The sequence below is a fragment of the Pundamilia nyererei genome, unplaced genomic scaffold, assembly GCF_000239375.1.
Source record: "Pundamilia nyererei isolate P.nyererei 1_Seehausen unplaced genomic scaffold, PunNye1.0 scaffold00236, whole genome shotgun sequence".
Lineage (NCBI taxonomy): Eukaryota > Metazoa > Chordata > Actinopteri > Cichliformes > Cichlidae > Pundamilia > Pundamilia nyererei.
Window position 1 is genome coordinate 148,587 of NW_005187637.1, and position 22,117 is coordinate 170,703.

The window sequence follows — 22,117 nt, forward strand, 5'->3', positions numbered from 1 at the left end:
GGCTCAACTCATTTTAATTTTTGCGTTGCTTGCAATGACATTTTGTACACACAGTGAGTTTAATGACTTTACTGATCTTCCTAATTTTCATCTAGCACCATTATCAGGTCAACTTTGCGTGTCTTATCTGCTTCATTAGACCCCGTAGATGTTATTTAAGCTTAGCACTGTTAATGTGAAAATGTTAGAATGTTAATCTCAGTATTTACCTGCTAACGGTAACCTGACAGAGCTCTTAGGATGACTAAAGTATTGCTATCATTATGTAATGCAGCTTAAATATTTTTTTTCTTTTGTACCAATTTGTTGGGAATAATTGCCTTTTCATTGTTTTGCTTAATTGCTTCTGTAATTATTTATGAACCAAAATAAATTTCAATTTATGCTAATAAGATGGTAAAATGAATTGAGTTTAATTGAAATCATTGAAAACACAAAATGCATGCCACCGTTAATAATTACAGCAGTGCACATCTAAAAAGAAAAATAATAATTATATTAATTTAAAAACATATTAAGGCAAAAGTTAAAACTCTAACTGTAATAATTTTCCCTGGGTGAGACCTGTGAGCCAGCTTCTTTACTTTACTTTCTTTACTGCTTTTTACCAGCCTAGCATCCAAAGAGTGTTTGAGTGAAAGCAAATGGAAGAAAGAGAGAGAGAATAAGTACTGCTGTGCAGTCAGTGAAAACTCTACAGAGCGAGGTCAGCTGCCAGTGATGGAGGGAAAAAGCTGGGAATAAGAAGAGAGTGCATCATTTTAAGATCTGCACTGATATTTTAAGCTTAAATGGCTGGTGGAAAAGGGAAAAAGAGCGGGAGAACTATTACAGAGTCAGCTATTAATTATTCGGTGGACACAAGTGGCTTCAAATGACTTTGAAATGAATGTTTTATACATGTTTTGGACTTTAATATGTGAGCATTGCTTCCCCCACCACTGTTGAGTGGTGGGGGAAGCAGTGATGTCATGCCACACCACTTCCTGATAGTGACTGTACAAGCCTTGAAATATGATCTCACAATATTAGCCCCGACTGTCCCTCCGTCTGGCTCTTTATCCACCAGGAGCCCCCCCTCCATGAGCTCTGATGTAGGCATGGATAAGCACGTCAGCACGGCTGGCAGTGATTTTCAGCCACAGGATCCAGGGATTTGGAGGGGTGGTGGGGGGAGAATCGACAATCTCTCTTTCCTCCAAACACATCCTGAACAAACAGGCCGAGGCCCCTGCCCAGGCCTCAACCCGTACCATCAGTCGGACCTGAGGGAGAAACATTCCTCCATCCCGGAAAAGAGGAGTCACATCTACAGGAGTTCTGGGAATAGCAGAAGGCTAATGAAGTACAGGCTGGAGTTAGAAAGGAAGAGACTGCTGCAGTGTGTAACTAGCGCAACTTCCAAGCAACGTCACAGAGAAGTTTACCACTCTAAAACATAACTCAGTTGTAAACACTAAAGCGATACACACATAGAAAAAATATTTCTACTAGCATTGCATTCAAGGCCTCACTTTTGCCATTTTTCCAACTTTAAAAACATGTAAGTAATGTAGTGAGATTTCATTGAAACCAAGCAAGCTCATGGGGGAGTTTCTTAAAGTGTTAGCATGTGCAGAGAAAAGATTCATGTATGTTTGAAAACATTGTTGCTGGGGAACAATCTAGACATTGTTATATATTAAATTACAGTACCTGTAAAGTTACAGAGGAAGGTCAAATCTGATTTAAAAAGTTACTTTTCTTCTGTAGCTTCTTTGTAGGACCTTACCATTTATAGAAATATATTTCTTTATGTGTGTATCTGAACAGAGGCTGTGAAGTGACCGTTCTAATAAAACGAAACAGCGCTTCCATACCGCACACCCCACATGCAGTGACAGCATGCGCTCCAAGCACAACAAAAGCAGATGTTTTTCCCTCTTTTGAAAGCAACTCAGAGAGCTCATAAATACAGATGCACACACCAGATCTCACTGCACACAGATGTGATGGAATAAACTTTTCAGGTGAAAGGTCTCGCAGACCACACAGAGGCATAATGATGAAGCCCAGCATTAAAAGCTCGAATTGCCAGAAAACACTATATGTCATTTCAGTACCAATAATTGGACTAATGAATTACTTTTTTAGCTGCTCTAAACACACACACACACACAAACACACACACACACACACACACACACACACACACACACACACACACACACACACACACACACACACACGAGCAAGTTGGGAATTTACAGTTGGACAAAGCTACGAGCTGGAACGCTGCTCTGGCCAGCAGACTGACAGTAATGCTCCTGACAGTTTGCAGCAGACAGTATATAGTCAACTGGAGTCTCATAAGCCTCGTGGCTGTCAACTACTGTAAGTTGTATCATTCAGAATGAGAGTTTTAGGATCTGACTGTCTTTATATATTTCAGACTGCCATTTGGCATCTAATGTTATCAGAACCAAGGGTATTAAATAGCTATACCCGAGAAAACAAGCACATTTTTCCTTTGTTTTGAAAACTACAACCATAGCCAATTGAGGATAATTAGCAACAGTAAAATTCCTATTAATACCGGAAAAGCAGCTTTTCATTTCTCTGCCAAGGAGAGAGCTGAGGCAGAGCCTTTTGATAACTAAGCTGAATTGGGTATTGCCTTGGTGGAGGACAATCTTCAAGTTCCTCTCTATTTGCATCAAGCTTGCTGATTACAGGTATGCAATCATTCATCAGGTGCCACTTAATGTCCACACAATAATGAAAAAAAAGTATACAGTAGCAAACTGAAACATACGCCACTGCCAGTATGATGAGTAATTTGATGGTTTGTACATGCCACTGAATGACTTGTTGCTTAAGGAAATCTAAAGTCAATATTACTCTCACGCAGTAACTAACAGTCCTGGTTCTGTCTGATCATCCATCCTCCCCCCTCATGTCAAGATTCAGCAACAACAAAAACAACAACAACTGAGCCACTGTCATTATCTTTCAGTGATGAATCATTAAGCTGTCCTCCAGCACTACGCTCAGCACCTGCCCTTGAAGACAGAGCTATGAAAGAGCACACAGCCGTGGCCAAGTAAGTGGGAGGGCCACGACACACCACAGGAATGCCCTTCAACGGAGCGGAGGGGGAACAATCCAACTCAGATGGATTCTGTACAGTAAGACTAAACATATTATGATAGCACAGGCATACAATGACGCACAGAGAGGGCATGATCTGTTTTTAATTAGAATGGAGTCAAAGCTGGAAATGCAGACAACACTTTAAAAGTCAGTCATATAAAGTGCAAAGCTTTACATTACTGCCGTCATTATAAGAGGATCGTGTGAAATCATAAATGGAGTCCTGGAACACGGTGAATGATTCAAACTCATAGCAGCTCTCTTCCTCTCCAGTGTTTATTAAACACAGGCTTATGAGGGTTAGCAGCCAGGTGTATCCTCATTCAATGACAACACACACACTCACACATTAAATCAAGCACAGTGTACACTCTCCTATTACTCTTACCAGCTATTCAGCTCCAGCTCCAGCAGTGACTGGGTCTTCTCTGAATTACACTGCAAACACCACATGCTGGCCAGCACTTGTAAGAAGATGTACTCCAAACATTAGCAGATCTCCTCACCAGTCCCCAGTGCTCCCTAAAAGGCTCCTCTAAAAGACAGACACAACTCAAAACTGCCATCTGCTACAGCTTGTAGATCTCTGCCACTTACAGACGTTTTCATTTCGTTGCCTTGTGATAGCAGTTTCCTATAGATGGTAGGCGTGCATGGTCAGTGCTAAGTGGCAGTCTGCAATCTTTGACAGTCAAATGGAGCCCTTTCTTTTTCTCTTTCTTCCTCTCTGTCGTCAGTGCGCGGGGCTGGTAGGAGTATAAGGGGGGTGGAGGCTATGAGACAGGGGAGTGTGAGTTTCTGCCAGGGCCCGAGCGGTATGGAAGAGGGCGGGGTGCTGGGAAGGGGGTGTGAAAGTGTGGAGGCTTTGTAGCTGGGCAGGAAGAGAGAGAGATGGAGATGAAACACTTATCATGCAAGAAAGGGACACACATGACCAGAGAGGAGGCGACGTGGAAAAGAAAGTCATGTTTTTCAGGCACGCTATCAAAGTGTAAAGACATGAAAAGGAGAGACAGAGAGTGACAGCTGGGAATAAAAGATAAACCAATGCACTAAAAAAAAAAAAAAAAAAAAGCCAGGAGGGAGGGTAAGAGAGTGGCAGCTGAGTTAAGTGCATATAGGTATAGTAGAAAAATAGGAGTGAGATGGAACAGAGAGAAATGGGTAAACAATAAAGTATGAGGAGAAAAAAAAGAGAGTGGTTGAAGGAAACAGGGTTTGGAGTGTTTGAATGTCAGGATCTTTTGTTAGCTCTTTTTACACAAAAGGAAAAGGACTGACTTGGTAGCGACTGGAAATAAAAGAGAGCGCCTCTATTAATAGAGCCTTTCAGGGCTGAGCAGTGACTGTTAAGATGTGCACTAAGAAAAGGGCTACAGATTTGGTGTCTTTCGCTGCAGAAAATCACAACAGATACACAATAGAAGCTGTGTATCTTTATGTCTTCAATTTTCACTCGCCTTGAAACAAACACTTCTTCATGGATAGTGTTACACACTGTATGAAATTCCCCTCGTACTGCACCATCAGCGCAAACCTCACCAAGCCCCAAACACACAAACTGTGATGGTGTCTTGTCTCTGGACTTCACAGTGTTGTTGAGACAGGGCAGAGACTAATCACCCCTCTGAGAAAAGGGGGTTGGAGTAAACTGCCCCCAAGCCAAAGGTATTTTCTATCTAATGACAACAGGCACAGGAAACGGAGGAGAATGACTCCCACATGGAGCCAGTTTACAGGGACACCAATCATCCACAGAGGCGTCCACACCAGTCTGTAAAAGAGAGGGATCCTGAATTCTTCTAATTACAGACCCGAACCCCTAAAATGATCACCTTGTCCGAACTGTTTTCATCTGAGGCTTCAAATGAAAGATGCAGAATGAGAGACAAAAGCATAAGAAAGGGTTACTTAAGGAGAAAAAGCAAGTGTATCTCAACATGTGTCATGGATCACAGCAGGGGAGACTTACTTGCAACGTGTGACTCAGTCACAATGAGTATGTGTAGAAAGGCAAGCAGACCGACAGTAACCGGCCAACTGGTCTATTTCAGTTTGAGACCTTGACCCGTACTGTGGCGGCTACAGCTGCTAATGCCTTATGGAGCTGCAAGATAGTTGACTCAACTTACAGAACTCACCTATCACACAAACACACCATAAACAAAAATGGGAACAAAAGCAATTTAAGACCTCCCTGTAATAAATCTGACATCCTCATTACTGAATCATTTTGTCACACTTCACCCAAGACACAAACACAGATGCAGGCATTTAGTTTGGAAATATGTGCATGATTTTAGATATTTGCCCCAGCAGATGCTTTGTTTTCTCTTCCCCCCACAGTGGACCACAGGGAGCCGCTAACTAGAGTTTATTTGTTTTTGACTGCGATATGAAGTAATATTGTGGTCTCATTTTGAAGGCGAGCGCACGATGCGTATCAACCTCAAGTATATTATGACTGTTTCATCATGGGGCACAGGGGTAACGTCAGTTTAGGCATCAAGGAGGGTTATGCTGAAATGATCTAATTAGAGGTATTCCAGGTAAAACTGGGCTGTAAAAGTTTTCACAAACCTAGCTGTCCTGTGTAATGTTCCCTGTCTGCCTGCCTCCATGTCTCTCTCCTCCTCTAGTGTTACAACCCAGTCTAGTCGTCCCGTCTGATGAAGGCCCACTCCATCTCCCGAGCCCTGGCTGCACAACGCTTTACTCCAAAATGATGTCATTGAGAATTCCAAGCAGAGGCCCACTCTCCGCTCATAAAACTGTATTTCTCCAACTCAATACATATGGTCTCTCTGCATTTCAGCTCCTACTCTATCACTCTCCTCCAAATCCAAACCCTCCCTTCGTTTCCTTCCCTTTCTTGTCTCAGAGTAAAAAGAAAGCTAACTACAGAAAACAGGGGACCAGTCCCAACAGGCCCCAAGCGGTCAACATACCTACAGCTTTATCAAATGCTTCCCACAGATGTAGTACCTGAGTATCAGGCAAAGAAAAAACACGGACTTTCCAACTGCAAAGAGAATGAAAAAAAGGCAGAGCAGAAGAAAAGAAAGCAAAAGAAACGACAGGGGGGGAAAGTGATATCTTCCTGGAAACTTGGTCACAAGTTTGGCAGACGGTGCTCTGTCTACATGACATCATGCATCGTTACTCATTATCTGCTTTTGCTGGATGCTGAGCGACTGAGACCTGCGCTAAGAAACGGAAAATAAAATGAAAACTCAGCCTTCGCCTGGTCTGGAAACAATTAGAACAGGCTGATGTCATAGTTTGATACAACAGCATACTAAATGAGATGTAGTGGCCTGGGATAGTTTTGTGAACACAGAGAACTTTGTATAGGGGGCAAAAAAAAAACAAAAAACAAAACAAAAAACACATCATTCCTCTGTAAATTCTCAGGAACAAAGAATTTCTGTGCATAAGGAGGGACTGGCAGCAGATGTTTAAATAGAGCTGAAATAGAAGTAATTAAAGGATATGCAGAATCTGTTCATCACATCCTGGCAGCAAAGCTGGAGCAGATGTGTTGCCTGTGGGATCCTATGGGAATGATCAAAGATCATCAGTGGCAAGTGATGTCTGTGAGGCTTTTCTTTTTCCCTGTTTGCATATTGTTGCAGTAATGCATCCAGATGCAAACAAAAACTGAAGGTTTTGGGAGAGATGACTTTTTAATTTACCATATCCTTTCCTCTAACTATAAGTACATTGTGAGATTCTTTTGAACTCTTACTGAAAATTGTCTGGCGACAGGCTGACCAGTAGCAAGAGTAAACAAAATCCTGGTGAAAAAGCAGGCTTGCTTCATTATTCTTCGAAGCTTTAGTGGGACATTTTTCAAAAATATTCACTTCCTTGTTTATTTACATGAGAATATTCATACCACTTTACCTTAGATTATCATTAAGGATGGATGCAGGGAGGAACAGTTAACTCGGAGGTCACGATGCACAGCCAATAAATGCTCCAACAGATTGCTTAGCCTTAATCCACGAACAACTGAATGAATGCACGAGTTTAAATATGTAAAAAATGAAGCAGTGCAGGCAGGTAATTTTTAAAGCATGAGCCAGAAGTTTAGGATCCATTTCTACTGCATGCAGTTTTATGCTACGCTCCTGCCTATAGCATCACATGTAGGCAAAGATGATAGTGGTTTCAAAAAAAATATTTCAACAGTGGCTTTTTCCAAAAATGCACTGATCTAAATTACAAATGTGCCAGCATGCTGAGAACAATTTAATGACTTTGGGCCTGCTCGTACAAGGAAAGAAGGTCTAAGGTTTACTTCTTCTTGGTTAGAGTTTTTCTTTGGTCTCTTTGTGTTTGTGTGGGTGTCCTCTGGTTTCTTCTTACATTTTAAAGACATGCAGGTCAGGTGGAGTCTCTAGCTTTGAAATATGAATGGAGGAAACTTGTGATCAGCAGTCGGGCACAGGTCACAAGACGACACTGATAACCAAAACAAATCTTTACTATATAAAACCAGCCACATGCTTTTGTACTCTTTTTTGTGACTGCATTAAAATAAAATCGGAGAAAAAAAAAGAACTACACTAACACATCACTTCAAAATCATCTTGTCTGCTTGAAGATGCCCTCTCCCTCTCAGTTAAAATATAAATAGAGGTGGTGTCTTTTGTGCTGTAACCATTATTAGAAGCAGGCCCCCTTTGTCCAGTAACAATATTTCCCCTTTCAGCTCACTCCATTACCAGCTACTGTATTTCTCCAAAGCTCTTAACGTTAGCTCCACCCATCAGGGACACATACTACAGCACAGTTCTCCCCTGCTAAAAATAGACCCATGTGAGGTGACACGCTCTGGTAAACACTCCGAGTGAGACAAAGCTGTGAAGAACAAGAGAAAGAATACACATCAGGAGAATGGCCAATGAATGCCCTGCTGATATCATCTCATTATCGGTTTCTTTGTAGTGCATTGATGTGCAGCGTTTTTTAGTGACACCGTGAAATCTTGAGGTCAACTGGAAAACAGAGTGGTACTCAGAGCAGCCATGACTGTAAATGTGACATAAGCCACAGCGGGTATAAATACTCATGGCGGTCGTGATGACCGCAGGAGCACAGCACTGCCACCAGAACAATAAAACAGACCCGACAGAGGCTTTGCAATGATTGGACCCAGTCCACAATGGGCTCTCAGAGTGACATCGCCACCCACTGGTTAGATATGATACTATATGTTCCCTTAAAGATGCACATTAGGTCTGGGGGCAGATATGCGGTTGATGATGTCATTCAGGACAACTGGGGTCAGACATGTTTGTCACAGCTGCATATCAGGAGGGTGGTGGGTTATTCAAAGGCACCGGGATGTAACGAACCAGGTTTTTCGGGTGGGGAGGGGTTTGTGCAATAATCTATTTGAGGCAGCAGCAGAGTCCCCACCTGTCTCAAGTCACACAGTCTGCGGTTTAAATGCATTACAGGTCAGGAAAGATGAGTTTGTGGCATGCTGCAAGACCCCACAGCGAAGATGTCTTATATATGTAACCTATATCTTATATAGACTTAAATATATTCAAAGCTTTTTCCCTTTCTTTGAATCACATTTTAAGAATGTATAAAGTTGTCTAGTGCAGTGTAAGCAACTTAGGCTTAACTGATTGGCTAAACATCTTCAACAAATATCAGAAAATATTTCTAATATCGTTTCCAACCTTCCTAAAACATCCGTCTTCCTAACAGCACCATGCTGGCCAATCAGTCTTCAAACAGACTCCTGATTTATTGCCAAACACTATCAAAATCACGTCCTGGTGCTACACAGATTCCAGAAATGATTCTGTGGAGCCATCTATCAATATTATCTTAGATTTTTTTTTTAAATAGATAAATATATATATATATATAATATAATCCATCATTTGACATAAACCAAACGTGTTCCTAAAATAACTACTTGTGCATGCACTTTTGAGCATACATGTGTATCTCTCAGTGCAATCATTTTGGAGCCATGAGCTAAGTCACATCATTGAACTGGGTAAATTGACTTCAAGGCTTACAATGATAATAATTGCTGTTTCAATCAGATTCCATTCATTGCCGACAGCAACAGAGATCTGATTAAATAGCTGATGATCTTGAACACGTTGTGTTGCTCAATCATTCCAATCTCTCACAAGATTTCATTAGCAGTCAAGCAAGAAATGATGTTGTGGCTTAGAGGTGATTGTAGTATAATTAAGTGTCTAGTGAAGACACATGCTAATTGCATGGAAGGTTTTGAATCAGTCTCTTTTCAAATGTACGATTCAGCATCAATAAAGAAAAACGGTTTATTTAAAATCGTCTACATAAGTTGCTTATTATATGCAGAAGATGATTGAGATTGAAGAGATACAGATACAGTGAGGAGATGCAGATTGAAATCTCTGCATTCCTATAAAACTCAGACTGCTTACATTCCACAAAAAATTCACCTCTCCGCGCACAGCTGTCTAATAGCTTTACCAGAGCTTGCCTCACTTTGTTTTCCAACAGCCCTGAACTCCCCAGTCAAGACTCCAGTTTCTTGCCATGCTTTGCTGCCCTTCACAAAAGCAAAGCAAACTGCGCCTCCATGGCACCCGAAGCCCACAGCATAAACACTACGACTAAGCCTCGAGGTGCCCTGAGGAGCTCCTTCCCACTCGGCCATATACACTGGCACAAGCCATTGTTTGCATTGGCACATCATGTAAAGGCGGCTTCTCTCATGTCTGCTTCTTTACGCCTTTCAGATTCTGCTCCACTTGGAAGTGAAAGCGTAAAATGTATTTCATTTTAATGCCCCTCATTAGGCTGACAGGGAAGGAATCATTCAGGAAACCCAATGTTATTTCAGGAGAAAAAAAGAAAACCAGAGAACTGAATACAGATGTGGGGAAATGAAGGCAGCTAAGAGTATCTACACTGTATCTAGTGTGCAAATACTGTGAATAAGCTTCAATCAAGTCATGCCACAGAGGAGCTCTTACTCGAAAGATTAATGCACTTTCAAGCTTAGCTCCATTCTAATCAACCTAACCACAGCACTGACAAGAGAAATTAAGCAAAACAATAAAAAAACAAACAAAAAAAAACAAAAAAAAAGACAGATCAAACAACAAGAAATATTTGTTAATGCCCTGGGGAAAAATATCTAAATGTATTTGCTAGTACAAGTTCACTGAGTGCAAACGTCTTGCATTGATCGTTTTAGTCTCTAAGAGGCAGGAGGTTTGAGCAGTACTGAAAGGATTGCTGTATCAGGATCCCAGCTGTCAAAGGAAATCCTGACTGTTAACTTTTTCCTTTTTCCCCTTTTTTCAAAAACTTTGCACATCTAAGCAGAAACACCAAATCAGCCACAGAATTAACATGAGAAAACTCAAGATTGGTTTACATGTTATGAGAGCTTTTCCCTGCCGTAATGAAAACTTAATCAGTCGTATTTAAATATTAATTAAAAGCCACAGCTGAAAGCACCTCAACAATGGGAGCAGAATTAAAAAAGAAATAATTCATGATCCCCACCTGTCCTCTTTATAGATTCGTAGAGACACACATGTCAAAGTTTTCATATCTTGACAATGAGCCTAAGGTTCAAAAGTTATAAAAGTTGAAAAATGACTAAGTGGCCATGATCCTTTTTTTCACCCCCCCCCCCAGAGCCACAGACAACCAGGAAGCAATCAATCACAGAACAAAAGCGCAGAGATAACGCAGCCTCGATCTACGTTCCTTTTCCTCACAAACGTAAAAAGGAAGCTGAGAAAACCTTTTGTGCAGGTCACGAGAGTGCTGAGAAATGGATTCATGTTGACATATTCCACAGTGGAACAAGATATCCTGAATGTGCAAGTTCCATTCATACCACATTTCCACAAGACCCGGTGGGTGCATGTCAGCAGATCTTATGCTTCTACATATACTCCATTCAGGCAGTCTGGCTGGGACACGAGGCCCGGCTTTTACAGAGCGATAGAGATTTTTGGAGAGGAGCAGTTATGCAGCACCGTGTTTATTGTTTCATTTCTCTAAATGCCTCCTGTAACCTCCGCTTGAGATGGTGCCAAAGCATTTTACAAGAAAAGGAGGTCACACATGGGCGCAAGCTATGGATTAAATTTGCCATCTCAGTGACAAACTACCTGACACTGACAGTGGTTAATGGTGTTTGGGTTCCATTTAATTTGCACACAATCAAAGCATATTTGACAGCTACGAACTCACATTGGAAGTCAATAACAACCAGTCCTTTAGGAGTAAGATACAGAAGAGACAGCCAGCCGTGTCGTGCATGACCACAATGCTTGGAACAGACAAATTCCCGTCATTTTAAAGGAAAAGGTTTATTTTAAAACAAAATTGTAAATTTGTCTGCTACCTGTCCTTGGAGGCTGGATTTTTAGTCCATAAAGCTTTCAGTCTTATGGACTCAAAATATGTCTCTATAGGCTTCAGGATACATCGATCTGTAACCCGTCGATTACTTATTAGAAGCCCCTGGTTGGTTTTCTGAGCCCACAGGACAAAACGCTAACGTTTAATGGAGTTGGCTCTTTTTATCAAATATGACAATAATGTCAAGACACGTCAGCTCGTCAGCATTAGAAATAAAGATACCAGATGTTTTTGTTTTGTTTTTTTAACCTTGAGTCATTCTTTTTTCCATGATGCATGTTTCCAAGATAAACAGGTTTGTACACGGGGGTAGAAATATAAGAAGGCAGAAAGGATGTTTCTCTATTTCAAGTTCTTTTTGGAATCCTTCTTTTTTTCCCTTGAGAACTCAAGGGTGTAACTAGAAGACTGAAGTGTCTCGACATGCTGGTTTGGTGTTCTTTTTATTGAATAAAGAACAGACTAATTCTGTCAGACAAATTTTAATCAGCTGAACTTCCTTATAGCCTCCAGGGTCAATAACAAGCAGGAGGCTGTATCAGTGGAAAGTAATTCTCACACCCACATGGATCTGTGATTGACATAAAAATCAACATGGTCCAGAGGAGAATGTTTTCTCTTTTGGTGGAGTTCATTTCCCTTTTTTTTTTTTTAAATTTAAAAAAAAAAAAAAATAATAATAATAAAAAATACTGGCCTGGCAGAACTTTGGCCACTATATGGGAAAAAATGAATATTTAGGCTACAGCAAAGAGAAGCAGACAGAATTTTGCACGTGTAAAACTGACAAACTTATTTCCAGGTCTGGAGTCACGTGTCTATGTCACACTCAGGGTAATAAAACACATCATACAGAAGCTTTTATGACAAGTTAGGTCATGTTGGTGTATTAAATTTGATAATTTTTTACAATTCCAGTAACTGGAGTGACTGTTGATTCAGATTCATTTGGTAGACTTCAAGGATAAAGTGCTTTGTTGAAACTTTGAGCACAGTTTAGGTAACTACACAGAAATGCAGACACTGTGACGGCTTTCATTATACTGAAGGGAACTGTCAATGTCAGCTTTCGGTGTACTTTGTCATTCCTGCTGTTCAACAAATCCACTGTGTAAAATAAGGTCAACCCCCTCACTTAAACTTTGAGTAAACTGTTCAGCCTACTACAACAATCCTGCAGTAACAGCTGAGAGGAGCCATTCCAGAGGGAGGGACATAACATCCTCAAACCAGCCATGATAACAGGATGAGATACTTCTATAATCTGTTTACGTGTTTGGAGCAGAGCACTTACAGCTCAGTCTTAATGCTTTGAGTTCCACAGGAGGGCCACTGTCAGTGTGACGGGTCATATTGTTGTCGGCTAAACCTTTTGTTCAAGTACATAAACATCTGGCCAACATAAGGTAAATTCTTCCACATGATGCGTTTCTGCTTCATGTTAAAAAAGGAAGAAGAAGAAATGCTTTGTTTTCATATTTTAATGGTTTCCCATGTGGATAAGAATAATGAATAGCATTTTTAGAAAAGCCAGTTCACCATTTTTTGAAATTAGTGTGCATTCGATGATGAAACACCAAGAAATTCTGTGTACTAAAAAGCCATTGAGATTCATAGCAGCTGTACCATGCCTAATTGTCCCAGAAGGGAATTTTGAATTTGATCTGCTATACAATAAGTCAGCGGCATCCTGTGAGGGGACAGAATGATAACAATACATGTGATGTGAAAGCATGTAAACACAGGGCAGGGATATAAATGGACTGAGGGAAGACTGAGAGGAAGGTTTGAGTTGCGTGCGATGTAGGGAAAATGCAAAGTCTGCATACACGGAGTACAGTGCAGGTCTGTTTTGTATAAGACTGAGGGAGGGACACGCAGTGTCACGGTCAGTGCATCTAATAGGTTCTAATGATGTCCTCACCAAAGCATCCATTCTGTTAAGAGGACTAACGAGAAGATGTGTGAGTGGACAAAGCACACAGGCCCCTCGCAAACACATGGAAAAAAACAGAACGGCAGCCGCCTATAGGTTGAAAATACATCAACAGGATGTGCCTTATGAAGGAGACAATCAGCAGGAATGTGCTGAGACTCAGCCTGGTGAGAAAAAGTCTTCACTGGTAAAAAGGTGGAAATCAGAAAGATGGCAAACAGATGGCAAATCCTTTTTTTTTTCCTTTTTAAAAAAAAAAATGTATCACGAATCTTAAAGAGGTTGAATTTGCACTTTGTAAATAAGACACCAAGTAAGAAGAGAGTAAAGCGCATTAGAGTACAGCCAAACTACAGTGCAGCAGCTACAGCTCTATTTCATATACTCTCCATACATATAGAGCTTAAATGTCTGCATAAATGAATTATTACAGTTCAGTTTCATACAGCCCGATATTATATCTGCACATACCAGTAGCTTGTTTTAACAGAACAATCGTCCGTGATACACCCCCCCCCCCCCAAAAAAGCAAACAAACAAACAATTCTCACAAATAGATTTTCAATCGTTTAAATATTTTTTAAACAAATTTGTTAGTAATTCATGATTGATCGTGCATGCAAACCAGCCTGACACGCTGCTGGACAGCTGGACAATATGTAAACAGCTTGAACCTGCACTTCACATCCAGATATACCGCACTCACACGCACCTGCAGACCAGAGCCCACCTACCTCCACACATCTGTCTCCAGGCTGGTCCATACAGTATCAAACCAGAGCCAGGCTCTGATGACAAACTGCTGCTTTAGAGAAAGTTAAGGTGACCGTGGTTACTGGAAAGCTGCATGTTTTTGTTCCCAGTCTCCAGTCATACACGGGGGACTAGGAACCTCCATCTGAATGATGTACTTTCCACTAATCAGCACATTCTCCTAAACGTCAATGAAAAGAGGAGGCTCTCCGCACACTGCGCACCCTCCCCCCTGCCTCAATCATCAGCTTCACTTAGCTTTGTCCCTCACAGCCTCAGTTTCTTTGAATCTCTGCCCTTCTTTCTTCCTTTAGTCAGCCCCTCTCTCTCTCTAGCATCAGCTGTCTTCTCACTCTCCCATCCAAATATGCCTCTGCAATGGTCTGTGGTCATTTATTCAGCTGCTGGGTTGATGTCTGTAAATCAGTGGGGGCATGTGTGGAGCCTGCGTGTTACAGCTCTACAAGGTCACTGATTTTTTTTCTCCTTTTTTCCTTTTTGCCCTCTTCTCTTTAGGACACATGGTGTTGCCAAAGGGTAAATCTGAGCTCTCAACCAGAACACATCCTCAGACAGCCAGAGCATTTCTAGTTAGATAACAGGTCGTCTAAGAGTGCCTTCAATTCTGATGCAAAAATAAGAATTCTATTCAGATTATGTCACATGTTTCGTGTGTCCTCCTTATATGGGATAAGAAACACTGTAGCATCTCACATTGAGGGATAAGGCTCCGTGTCTCCATGGTTCAAGTGCTTTGGTTTCCTGCATTTTTCCATCAAAAATATAAATAAATAAATTATATATATGATTTCTCTTTTTTTTTCTTAAAGTGTGTCAATGGGGAAAAACGCAAAGGGGCCAAAAAATAAATAAATAAATTAAAAAATGACCTCAGCTTTCTTTATTTAGAAGAAAATCAAATCAGGACAGAAATCAATTTCGTCAACAAAAAAGAGGTTATTTTTATATTTTTAATCTTCCAGATAATATGAAACAGTTAAGTAAGCCTTGGTAGTAAAGCTCAGTATCAGCAATCTGGGAGAAAAGCCAGAGAAACAGGCTATAAGGCTACAGTAGCCGCTGTGGGACTCCAGACAAAGCAAGAGCCCCCATCTGCCTTAATTTGTCTTTTCTCCCTTCTGCGATGACTCACAGTGGAATTCAGGTCCACTCATTTATATGACTCGTAATATCTCCCATTGTTTAATTTCTTAGCTCTCTGCACTTGACTTACTCGCAGCGGAAAGCCCGACTAGTATGACTCTGCGCCCATTAACAGGCAGGCAACTCTGACCGTTTCTCACTTTCTTCATAGGGAATGCAGCCAAACCCACGGACTATCCACACAGTGGGAGGGAGATTAACATAAGACCTCTATCAAGTAGTCACAGGAGATTCTCTTACTCCTTGAGGCTTTTCTCTGTCCTGAAGTCTTTCTACCAACAGATGGTGCTGGTGTACAGTCCACTGTACAAAGAATGATGCTGTGCTTAGGGATATATGACTGATTAAAAGCATCCCACTCATCTTTATCAAGACGGGGGAGGAAAAAAGTTGATGTAAAGTAGAACAGCAGAGGGAAGGATGTTACAAAAAGAGGAAAAAGTGTATATATAAAGAATTTAGGGCAAAGGCTACACAAACCAAGGGAGTGGAAATTACTCAGCTCCCAAGGGAGCTTATTTAAGCTGCAGGCAGACATGTACATGTCTTCATGAGGAGAAAAGTTTGACCTATTTGACATGACCGGTCCTTGTTTATTGAGAATGAATGATTTCTAGCGTGACTGTAAAACACCGACAGCTTAAAAAACAAAAATAAACGAAATTTAAAAGCAGATTGATAATGATAATGATCAAAAATGTTTTCGTAACAAGTTGCTAAGCAAATCATTGTATGTATTAAATGCTTCAAACTGTCCATTTTCAGGGTTTTCCTTTTACAGAGCAATAACAGTGTTGATTATTAGAATGTGTTATGGTAGGTATTATAGATAAATGCTTCAACGTGCATCTCGTAGTTGTTTCTATGCGCTTTCATGTTGCAAAATAATTAAAACCAAAATATATATATAGTACAACTCCTACTATGATGGGCACTGAATGATACAGGTCTCTGTGGATGGTTTCTCATAGATTGAAATCAGGATTTATCACAATTACGTGCACGTGCACAGATCTCTGAGGCCAGTTGTCAAGGCAACAGCTAAGGCTGACAGGAAAAAAAAAGCAAACAAAAAAAACCCAAAAAACAAAACAAAAAACCACTGTCCATACCTTTAAAAGATGCTGAAGATACGTGTATGTGTGTGAAATAAGAAAACAAAATAACCTCCATTTAAACAGTCCAAACCAATGAGCCCAACCAAGATAAACATTTAACTTTAATGACCATTTACCAGTCGCAGTCCCAGCCTCCCTGACAACATGCTTATTTCACTCTCGTGCAGGGACATGTGCTAATTCAACAAATCATGCTCACACACAAGCAATAAGATTAATAAAGTATATAATCAAATATTAATTGGTGAAAACAACACATAGTATACAGAGAGCGTTATGTGTCACATCTAATTTGTATTCTTATAATATGACATTGAAAACCTTGAAGAGCTAAAAAGCCCCCAAAGGAACCACTCTGTTTTATAGAGCAAATGCACTGGCGTGCCATTTTAACCCCCCCCTCCCCTCCTCTCTCATCCTTTGACCCTTCCCCACCTTGCTCATTTCTGGCATTAACTCTGGATAATGCAAGTCTTCTTTGTTGCTGAAAAGAGTTTGTGGATTAGCACCAACAGTCAGCCTGAGCTCAGGAGGCTCAGCTTGTTCACAGCTGAGCTTCAGCTCTCTGGACCAACGGTGATGCAGGTAAAGAACAGTGTGCACATGCCAATTCCCATTCATAGCAAAGCACTGCCAGAGCTAAGCGATGAAAATATGAAACCACAGGCACATGATCGAGCTGAGAGCGCATACCACTAATCTTCTGAGGACCGACTTGCAGGTTCGAACACCAGCTGGCGGAACCACTTACTGAATGTCAGTCCTTACTTTCTTCCCCATTTCCTGTCTCTCCCTCATCATCAGTTATCAATAAAAAAGTGGCAATATTTCAATAAAGTTATAAAAAGCATGGATGGCAGCCTGCAGCAGAACGCTAAATTCTAATTACAAAATTATGATCTGCTCTTTTTCATTCTACATATGCTTTATTTTTGAAAGTGAATCAGTCGACCCGATGCACACAAAATAAGCCTGCACGAATGCATATGTGCATGCGCAATAACACATGGCTAAAAAAAAAAAAAAAAAAAAAAAAGACCACAAAATGCAGAGTGTGTCTATAAGAGCTGCAGTGCAGCAGCATGAGCTCATCACTCTTCTCTTCCCCCTCCTCCTTCACTGCCCCCCCAAACTCACCCCTCCTCTTGCTTGCCATTACATAAGTTAATACAGCACACATGCTCATTATTCTCCAGGCAGGCACTGTGAAGAGATGCAAAGGAATATGTCATCAAAAGTAGTACAACAGCCAAAAAAAAAAAAAAAAAAAAAAAAAGCCACAGAAAGCGACAGCGACTGTGCTTCTCGGAGCTCTCGCTGTCCCCGACTGATCACAAAGAGCAGAACAGAGGCAACACATATTTTGGCCCTCCTTTAATCACACACATAAAGTACAGAAAAAAAGGGAAACTGGGAGACATTCTAGAAACATCGCACTTTTTTCCCCCCAATGCATTTCTGTTTAGTGCATTTTCCACATCAGACACCCCAGTAAACACTGTGAACGTGAAATGTGTCTCCAGAGGGAAGCTTTCTTAAGCATTAGAGTAAACAAACTTGCTTATTAGCATTTCAAAAGCTGCACGGCTTAACATGAGCAGTGTAGATACTGCAGCACAGGCAATGTTCCCAAATATATTCTCCCATAATGTTGCAGCCCTGCAGCAATAGAAGGTGAAAAGACAGTGAGAGCCTATAGCACATATACCCATCTATTACTGTCATGATCAAACATCTACTCAACACAGCAGGGTGACCAAACTCTTACAAATGATTATATGAATTTCAGAAATAATGATAGGGAATAAAACTTTTCACACAATATGATGTCCCTCCGGTAAAGACATGATTCTAAATTATTCAGCAGTATGTGGATACTGACTCCAACTTAAGCACTGATCGGAAAAAGGCACCTTTAGACATCAATACTGAAACGAAACTGAACAAAGTAATGAATGAAGGTCTTTTTTTGGTCAACCATACAAAGAAGAGCAGTAGGAACCAGTTTTCTAGTAGATACAAGCATTTTGTCAAGCTTCAGGGGAAAAAGAAAGTTTTTAATAGAAGAAATAAACCGGAAAAAATGTTTTACAGTCGTGTCAACTCTTCATCGCACTACTTCTTAATATTTCAGAACGTTAAAAGATGGGCCACTCAGATCAGCAAATGCCATAGATGTAAGTCATCAGGACCAATATCAACCATTATAAAAGAAATGTTACTCTCACTTTAATACACTGAACACCAAATGTGGAAGCCATTAGACTAACTGCAACTAGAGAACCTCTTATTAACAATAACAGCCTGTTCACGTCTTCATCATTGTGACATTTTTGAGCAGAATACGGCTTCTATCCTAGACACGTCTAAGCTTTTCCACCCGGGAGGGTTTTTTCTTTTTCTTTTTTCCCTACCCTCACCACAGTGGAACTGCAAGCTCGTGCTGGCAGGTTGCTGCTTTTCCATTACAACCCCCCCAAATAGACCCAACTTGTCCTATAGTCAGTATGCCAAAGTAGGAAACCAACAGAGAGGTCAGTGTCTGCTCTCGTTTCCCGACTGCCAGCTAACACTAGGCTCATGTCTGAAACACCTAGTTAACCTCACGTTCCAAGTATTAAGGTCCTCTTTACCTATCACGAAGCGCTGCAGGTTAGCATCACAGTTCAGTCAGAATACACTCCGCAGAGTTTCCTTTCAGTACTCTGTCCCGTGAAAATCCACTGTGGATTGAGGAGGCATCACTGACAAGCTCCAGATCCACAGACATTAAATAAATAATGCTCCCGTCGTCACACACTTTGACATAGAAACAGCGAGATCAAATGCTCCCTGGTGTCTACAGTGTCACAGCTAAAAGAGTCATGATGTAATCAGACATGCATGCATCGCCTGAGCAAAGCAAATGGTTATCAATAACCCATTCGCGAAAGATCCACCTACCTGTGCTGTTCATTTTTTCTTGGTTATATTCATAATTTAAGGAGTAAGAACTTATTTGAGGTAGGTTCTGTCTAAAGAATTACACACATGGCCAGCTAATAAATATCTTTACAAATATGCACGGAAGTTTGTCACATTTTATAATGAATCTTTAGTGTATAAGGTTAATGTTTATTTAAATAAATGGTAAATAAATAATCACTACACGTCTTACTCCACAAGGATTCTACTGCACAGACGCTGAACTACAATGCGCCAAGAATGCATGTGACCTTGAGAAACATTTCAAGCAGCCTTGAAAATAGTCTAATAAGAGCGACTGCTCGTCTGTGGCACACACAGCTGTTTATGTGCAAATGAATATAATCCATGCATGATACTTGTGCAAAGAGATCCATCAGACATGACAACTTGCAGACAATACAATTTCTGCATCAGTGTGACTTTGAAATCCAACCTCTATCATGTAGATTAGGTCACAAACAGCAAATTGTCTTTTAAAAAACAAAACAAAAACAAAAACAAAAAACTCTTCTTGAGTGCTTAGCAGCACAAACAGAACCTAAGGTCGCATACTCTGGATTTAAATCTTCAGAAGTTCAAAATTAGATACATGTTTAAATATAAATTAACAACTGATATTCTTAGATCACATTTTGTGGACAAGCGCCCACATTTTAGGTTCCAAGTTTTCAAGTTTGAACATGCTATGACTGTCATGGAGACTTGCCATTGTGAAATGGCCTGATTATTCATGCACCGTCATATATCGCAGGTAGACTCGGTGACGTTAGGATCAGGGCTATGTGGGGGGTATTTCATCTGCTGCAAGCCTCCTTTTTCCGTATTCTTCACAACAGTCCTTTATGATTGGTGGTGTATATCCGGGGCCACTGAATGAATTTGGGACTGATCAGACTTCTCCCTGATGTAAAAGATAACTAAAAATCAAAACTTCCCAAAATTCCTGTACGGATAATGACTGGAAACTTTGTTTTGCCAGTCGGTCAGGAGCATTTGAAATTCATTTTAAGAGACACAAATCAAAACCATTATAAAAAGGCCTGTTTGACTGAGGTCATATGAACACCTGAGAATACTTGCAAGCTTTATAACCAGTTTGCCAGTTGAATATTAATAAAAAGACACAATGAAAAGGTCACTTAGTATTAAAATCCAATCACTATAGACTGAATAATGTAAGGTGGAAAAAGAAGATCTTTCCTGAATGTTGGTTTTTATGTTCATTCCCAAAGTGATGTGTCAGAGGACATTTCTGTTGCAGTCCTATGGCAAGGCAAAGATAAGGGAAAGGACTTAAAGGAGATAGAAATAAAAGAAAGACAGATTCTTCTTAAGTCTTTATTATTAAAGACATGTCCCTGATAAGGTAAACTGTCAAGTAAGACCTTGAAAAGTCTTGACTGCTTCCAGTCTGCTCTCTTCTGCTTTGTGATAGTACATTTCCATAGTTCTAGAAAGGAAACCACCGAGCATATAGACAGGAATGTTATTGGATTAGTCAGAAATATCTGCACAGACTGCTGTGGTCAGTCGGAAAGACAACCATCACTTTTCGGAGGCCCCTGCCATCCGCAGTGGTCAATGCCAGATGGTCTCCTACCTTATAGTTCGGCTGGATATGCAGTACTTCCACATGGCATTCCAGACGGCAGTGACATCACCAGAGGCATCAGACATGCCCGAAAAAAATGTACATGGCACCAAGAGGAAGTTTAAAAAAAAAGTTAAAAAAAACAAAACACAACAACTACAGCAACTCCCCTTAAATGAGCCAGAAGAAGAACAGTCTGTGCTCACTTCTTCCTCAACCACAAATTACACCCCACATCCTTCACTTTCCATAGAAAACCCACAGAGAAGTTCATTCTTTCGCTGCTAAAGTTACTTTGTGTGTGCCTTTTCAAAGTTCTCCTCGTCCTAGTTTGTGTAAGGCTCAGAGTTGCTGCTCTTGCAAGCTGCCTGATGACCAAGTAAGGTAAAGGCCCAGCATGTATAGCAGAAGAAAATCATCCCTCTTTTTAACAAAAGCTCTCCACCCACAATAAACCGCGCACCAGTCCTCTCTCTCTCTCTCTCTCTCTCTGCCTCTCCCTCTCTCTGCAGACACCCCTCTCTGCTTTTTGTTACTTTTTCTTCAGTCCAATGTAATCTTTCACATATCGGCTGCTCCCATGATGCATGCTCCCCAGTGGTGATGGGCTGGGCCTATGTCATGTGTTTCATGGTTACTTGTTTATGTGGACATGCCTTTTAATGAGAGAGAGAGACAGAAGGAGAATGTGAGCAAGAGAAAGAGAAGTAGATGAAGAGATAGAGCACGAGAGCTTTTTGTGCCTGTCTACATGGTATTACTTCGGCAAGCATCCAACAATCACACTGCGCTCAATGGGAAGGCCACGCTGGAGGGAGGGTGAACCCCAGTTCAGCAGCTGGGAGAGGCTGTTTTGAGTTACTACACTGACATTGCTTTAACAACACAGGCTGCTACACTGAAGCCAGTGCAATGTAATGAGTTACACCCAGTGACCAGCATATTCCAGTAACTCTGTGGGATTAGACACATAATGAGTTGTTTGCAGTTTTGGAAAGACACACACACACACACACACACACACACACACACACACACACACACACA

At 40.9% G+C, this 22,117-nt stretch overlaps 1 protein-coding gene across 6 annotated transcripts in view; it reads right to left on the bottom strand.

Annotated features, from left to right (window-relative positions):
* LOC102200246 (IQ motif and SEC7 domain-containing protein 1-like) overlaps positions 1-22,117 on the bottom strand; it is a 94,558-nt gene that overhangs the window by 18,180 nt on the left and 54,261 nt on the right. Inside the window, exon 1 of one of the 6 annotated variants that reach the window (XM_005749048.2) lies at positions 21,080-21,276. The exons of 4 other annotated variants lie outside the window; for them this stretch is intronic. In XM_005749048.2, the coding sequence (XP_005749105.1) occupies positions 21,080-21,156 (77 nt within the window). In that variant the 5' untranslated portion in view covers positions 21,157-21,276. Of the gene's footprint in view, positions 1-3,520; positions 3,870-21,079; positions 21,277-22,117 lie in introns of those variants that run through there. One more of the 6 variants, XM_005749049.2, reaches the window with a different exon arrangement.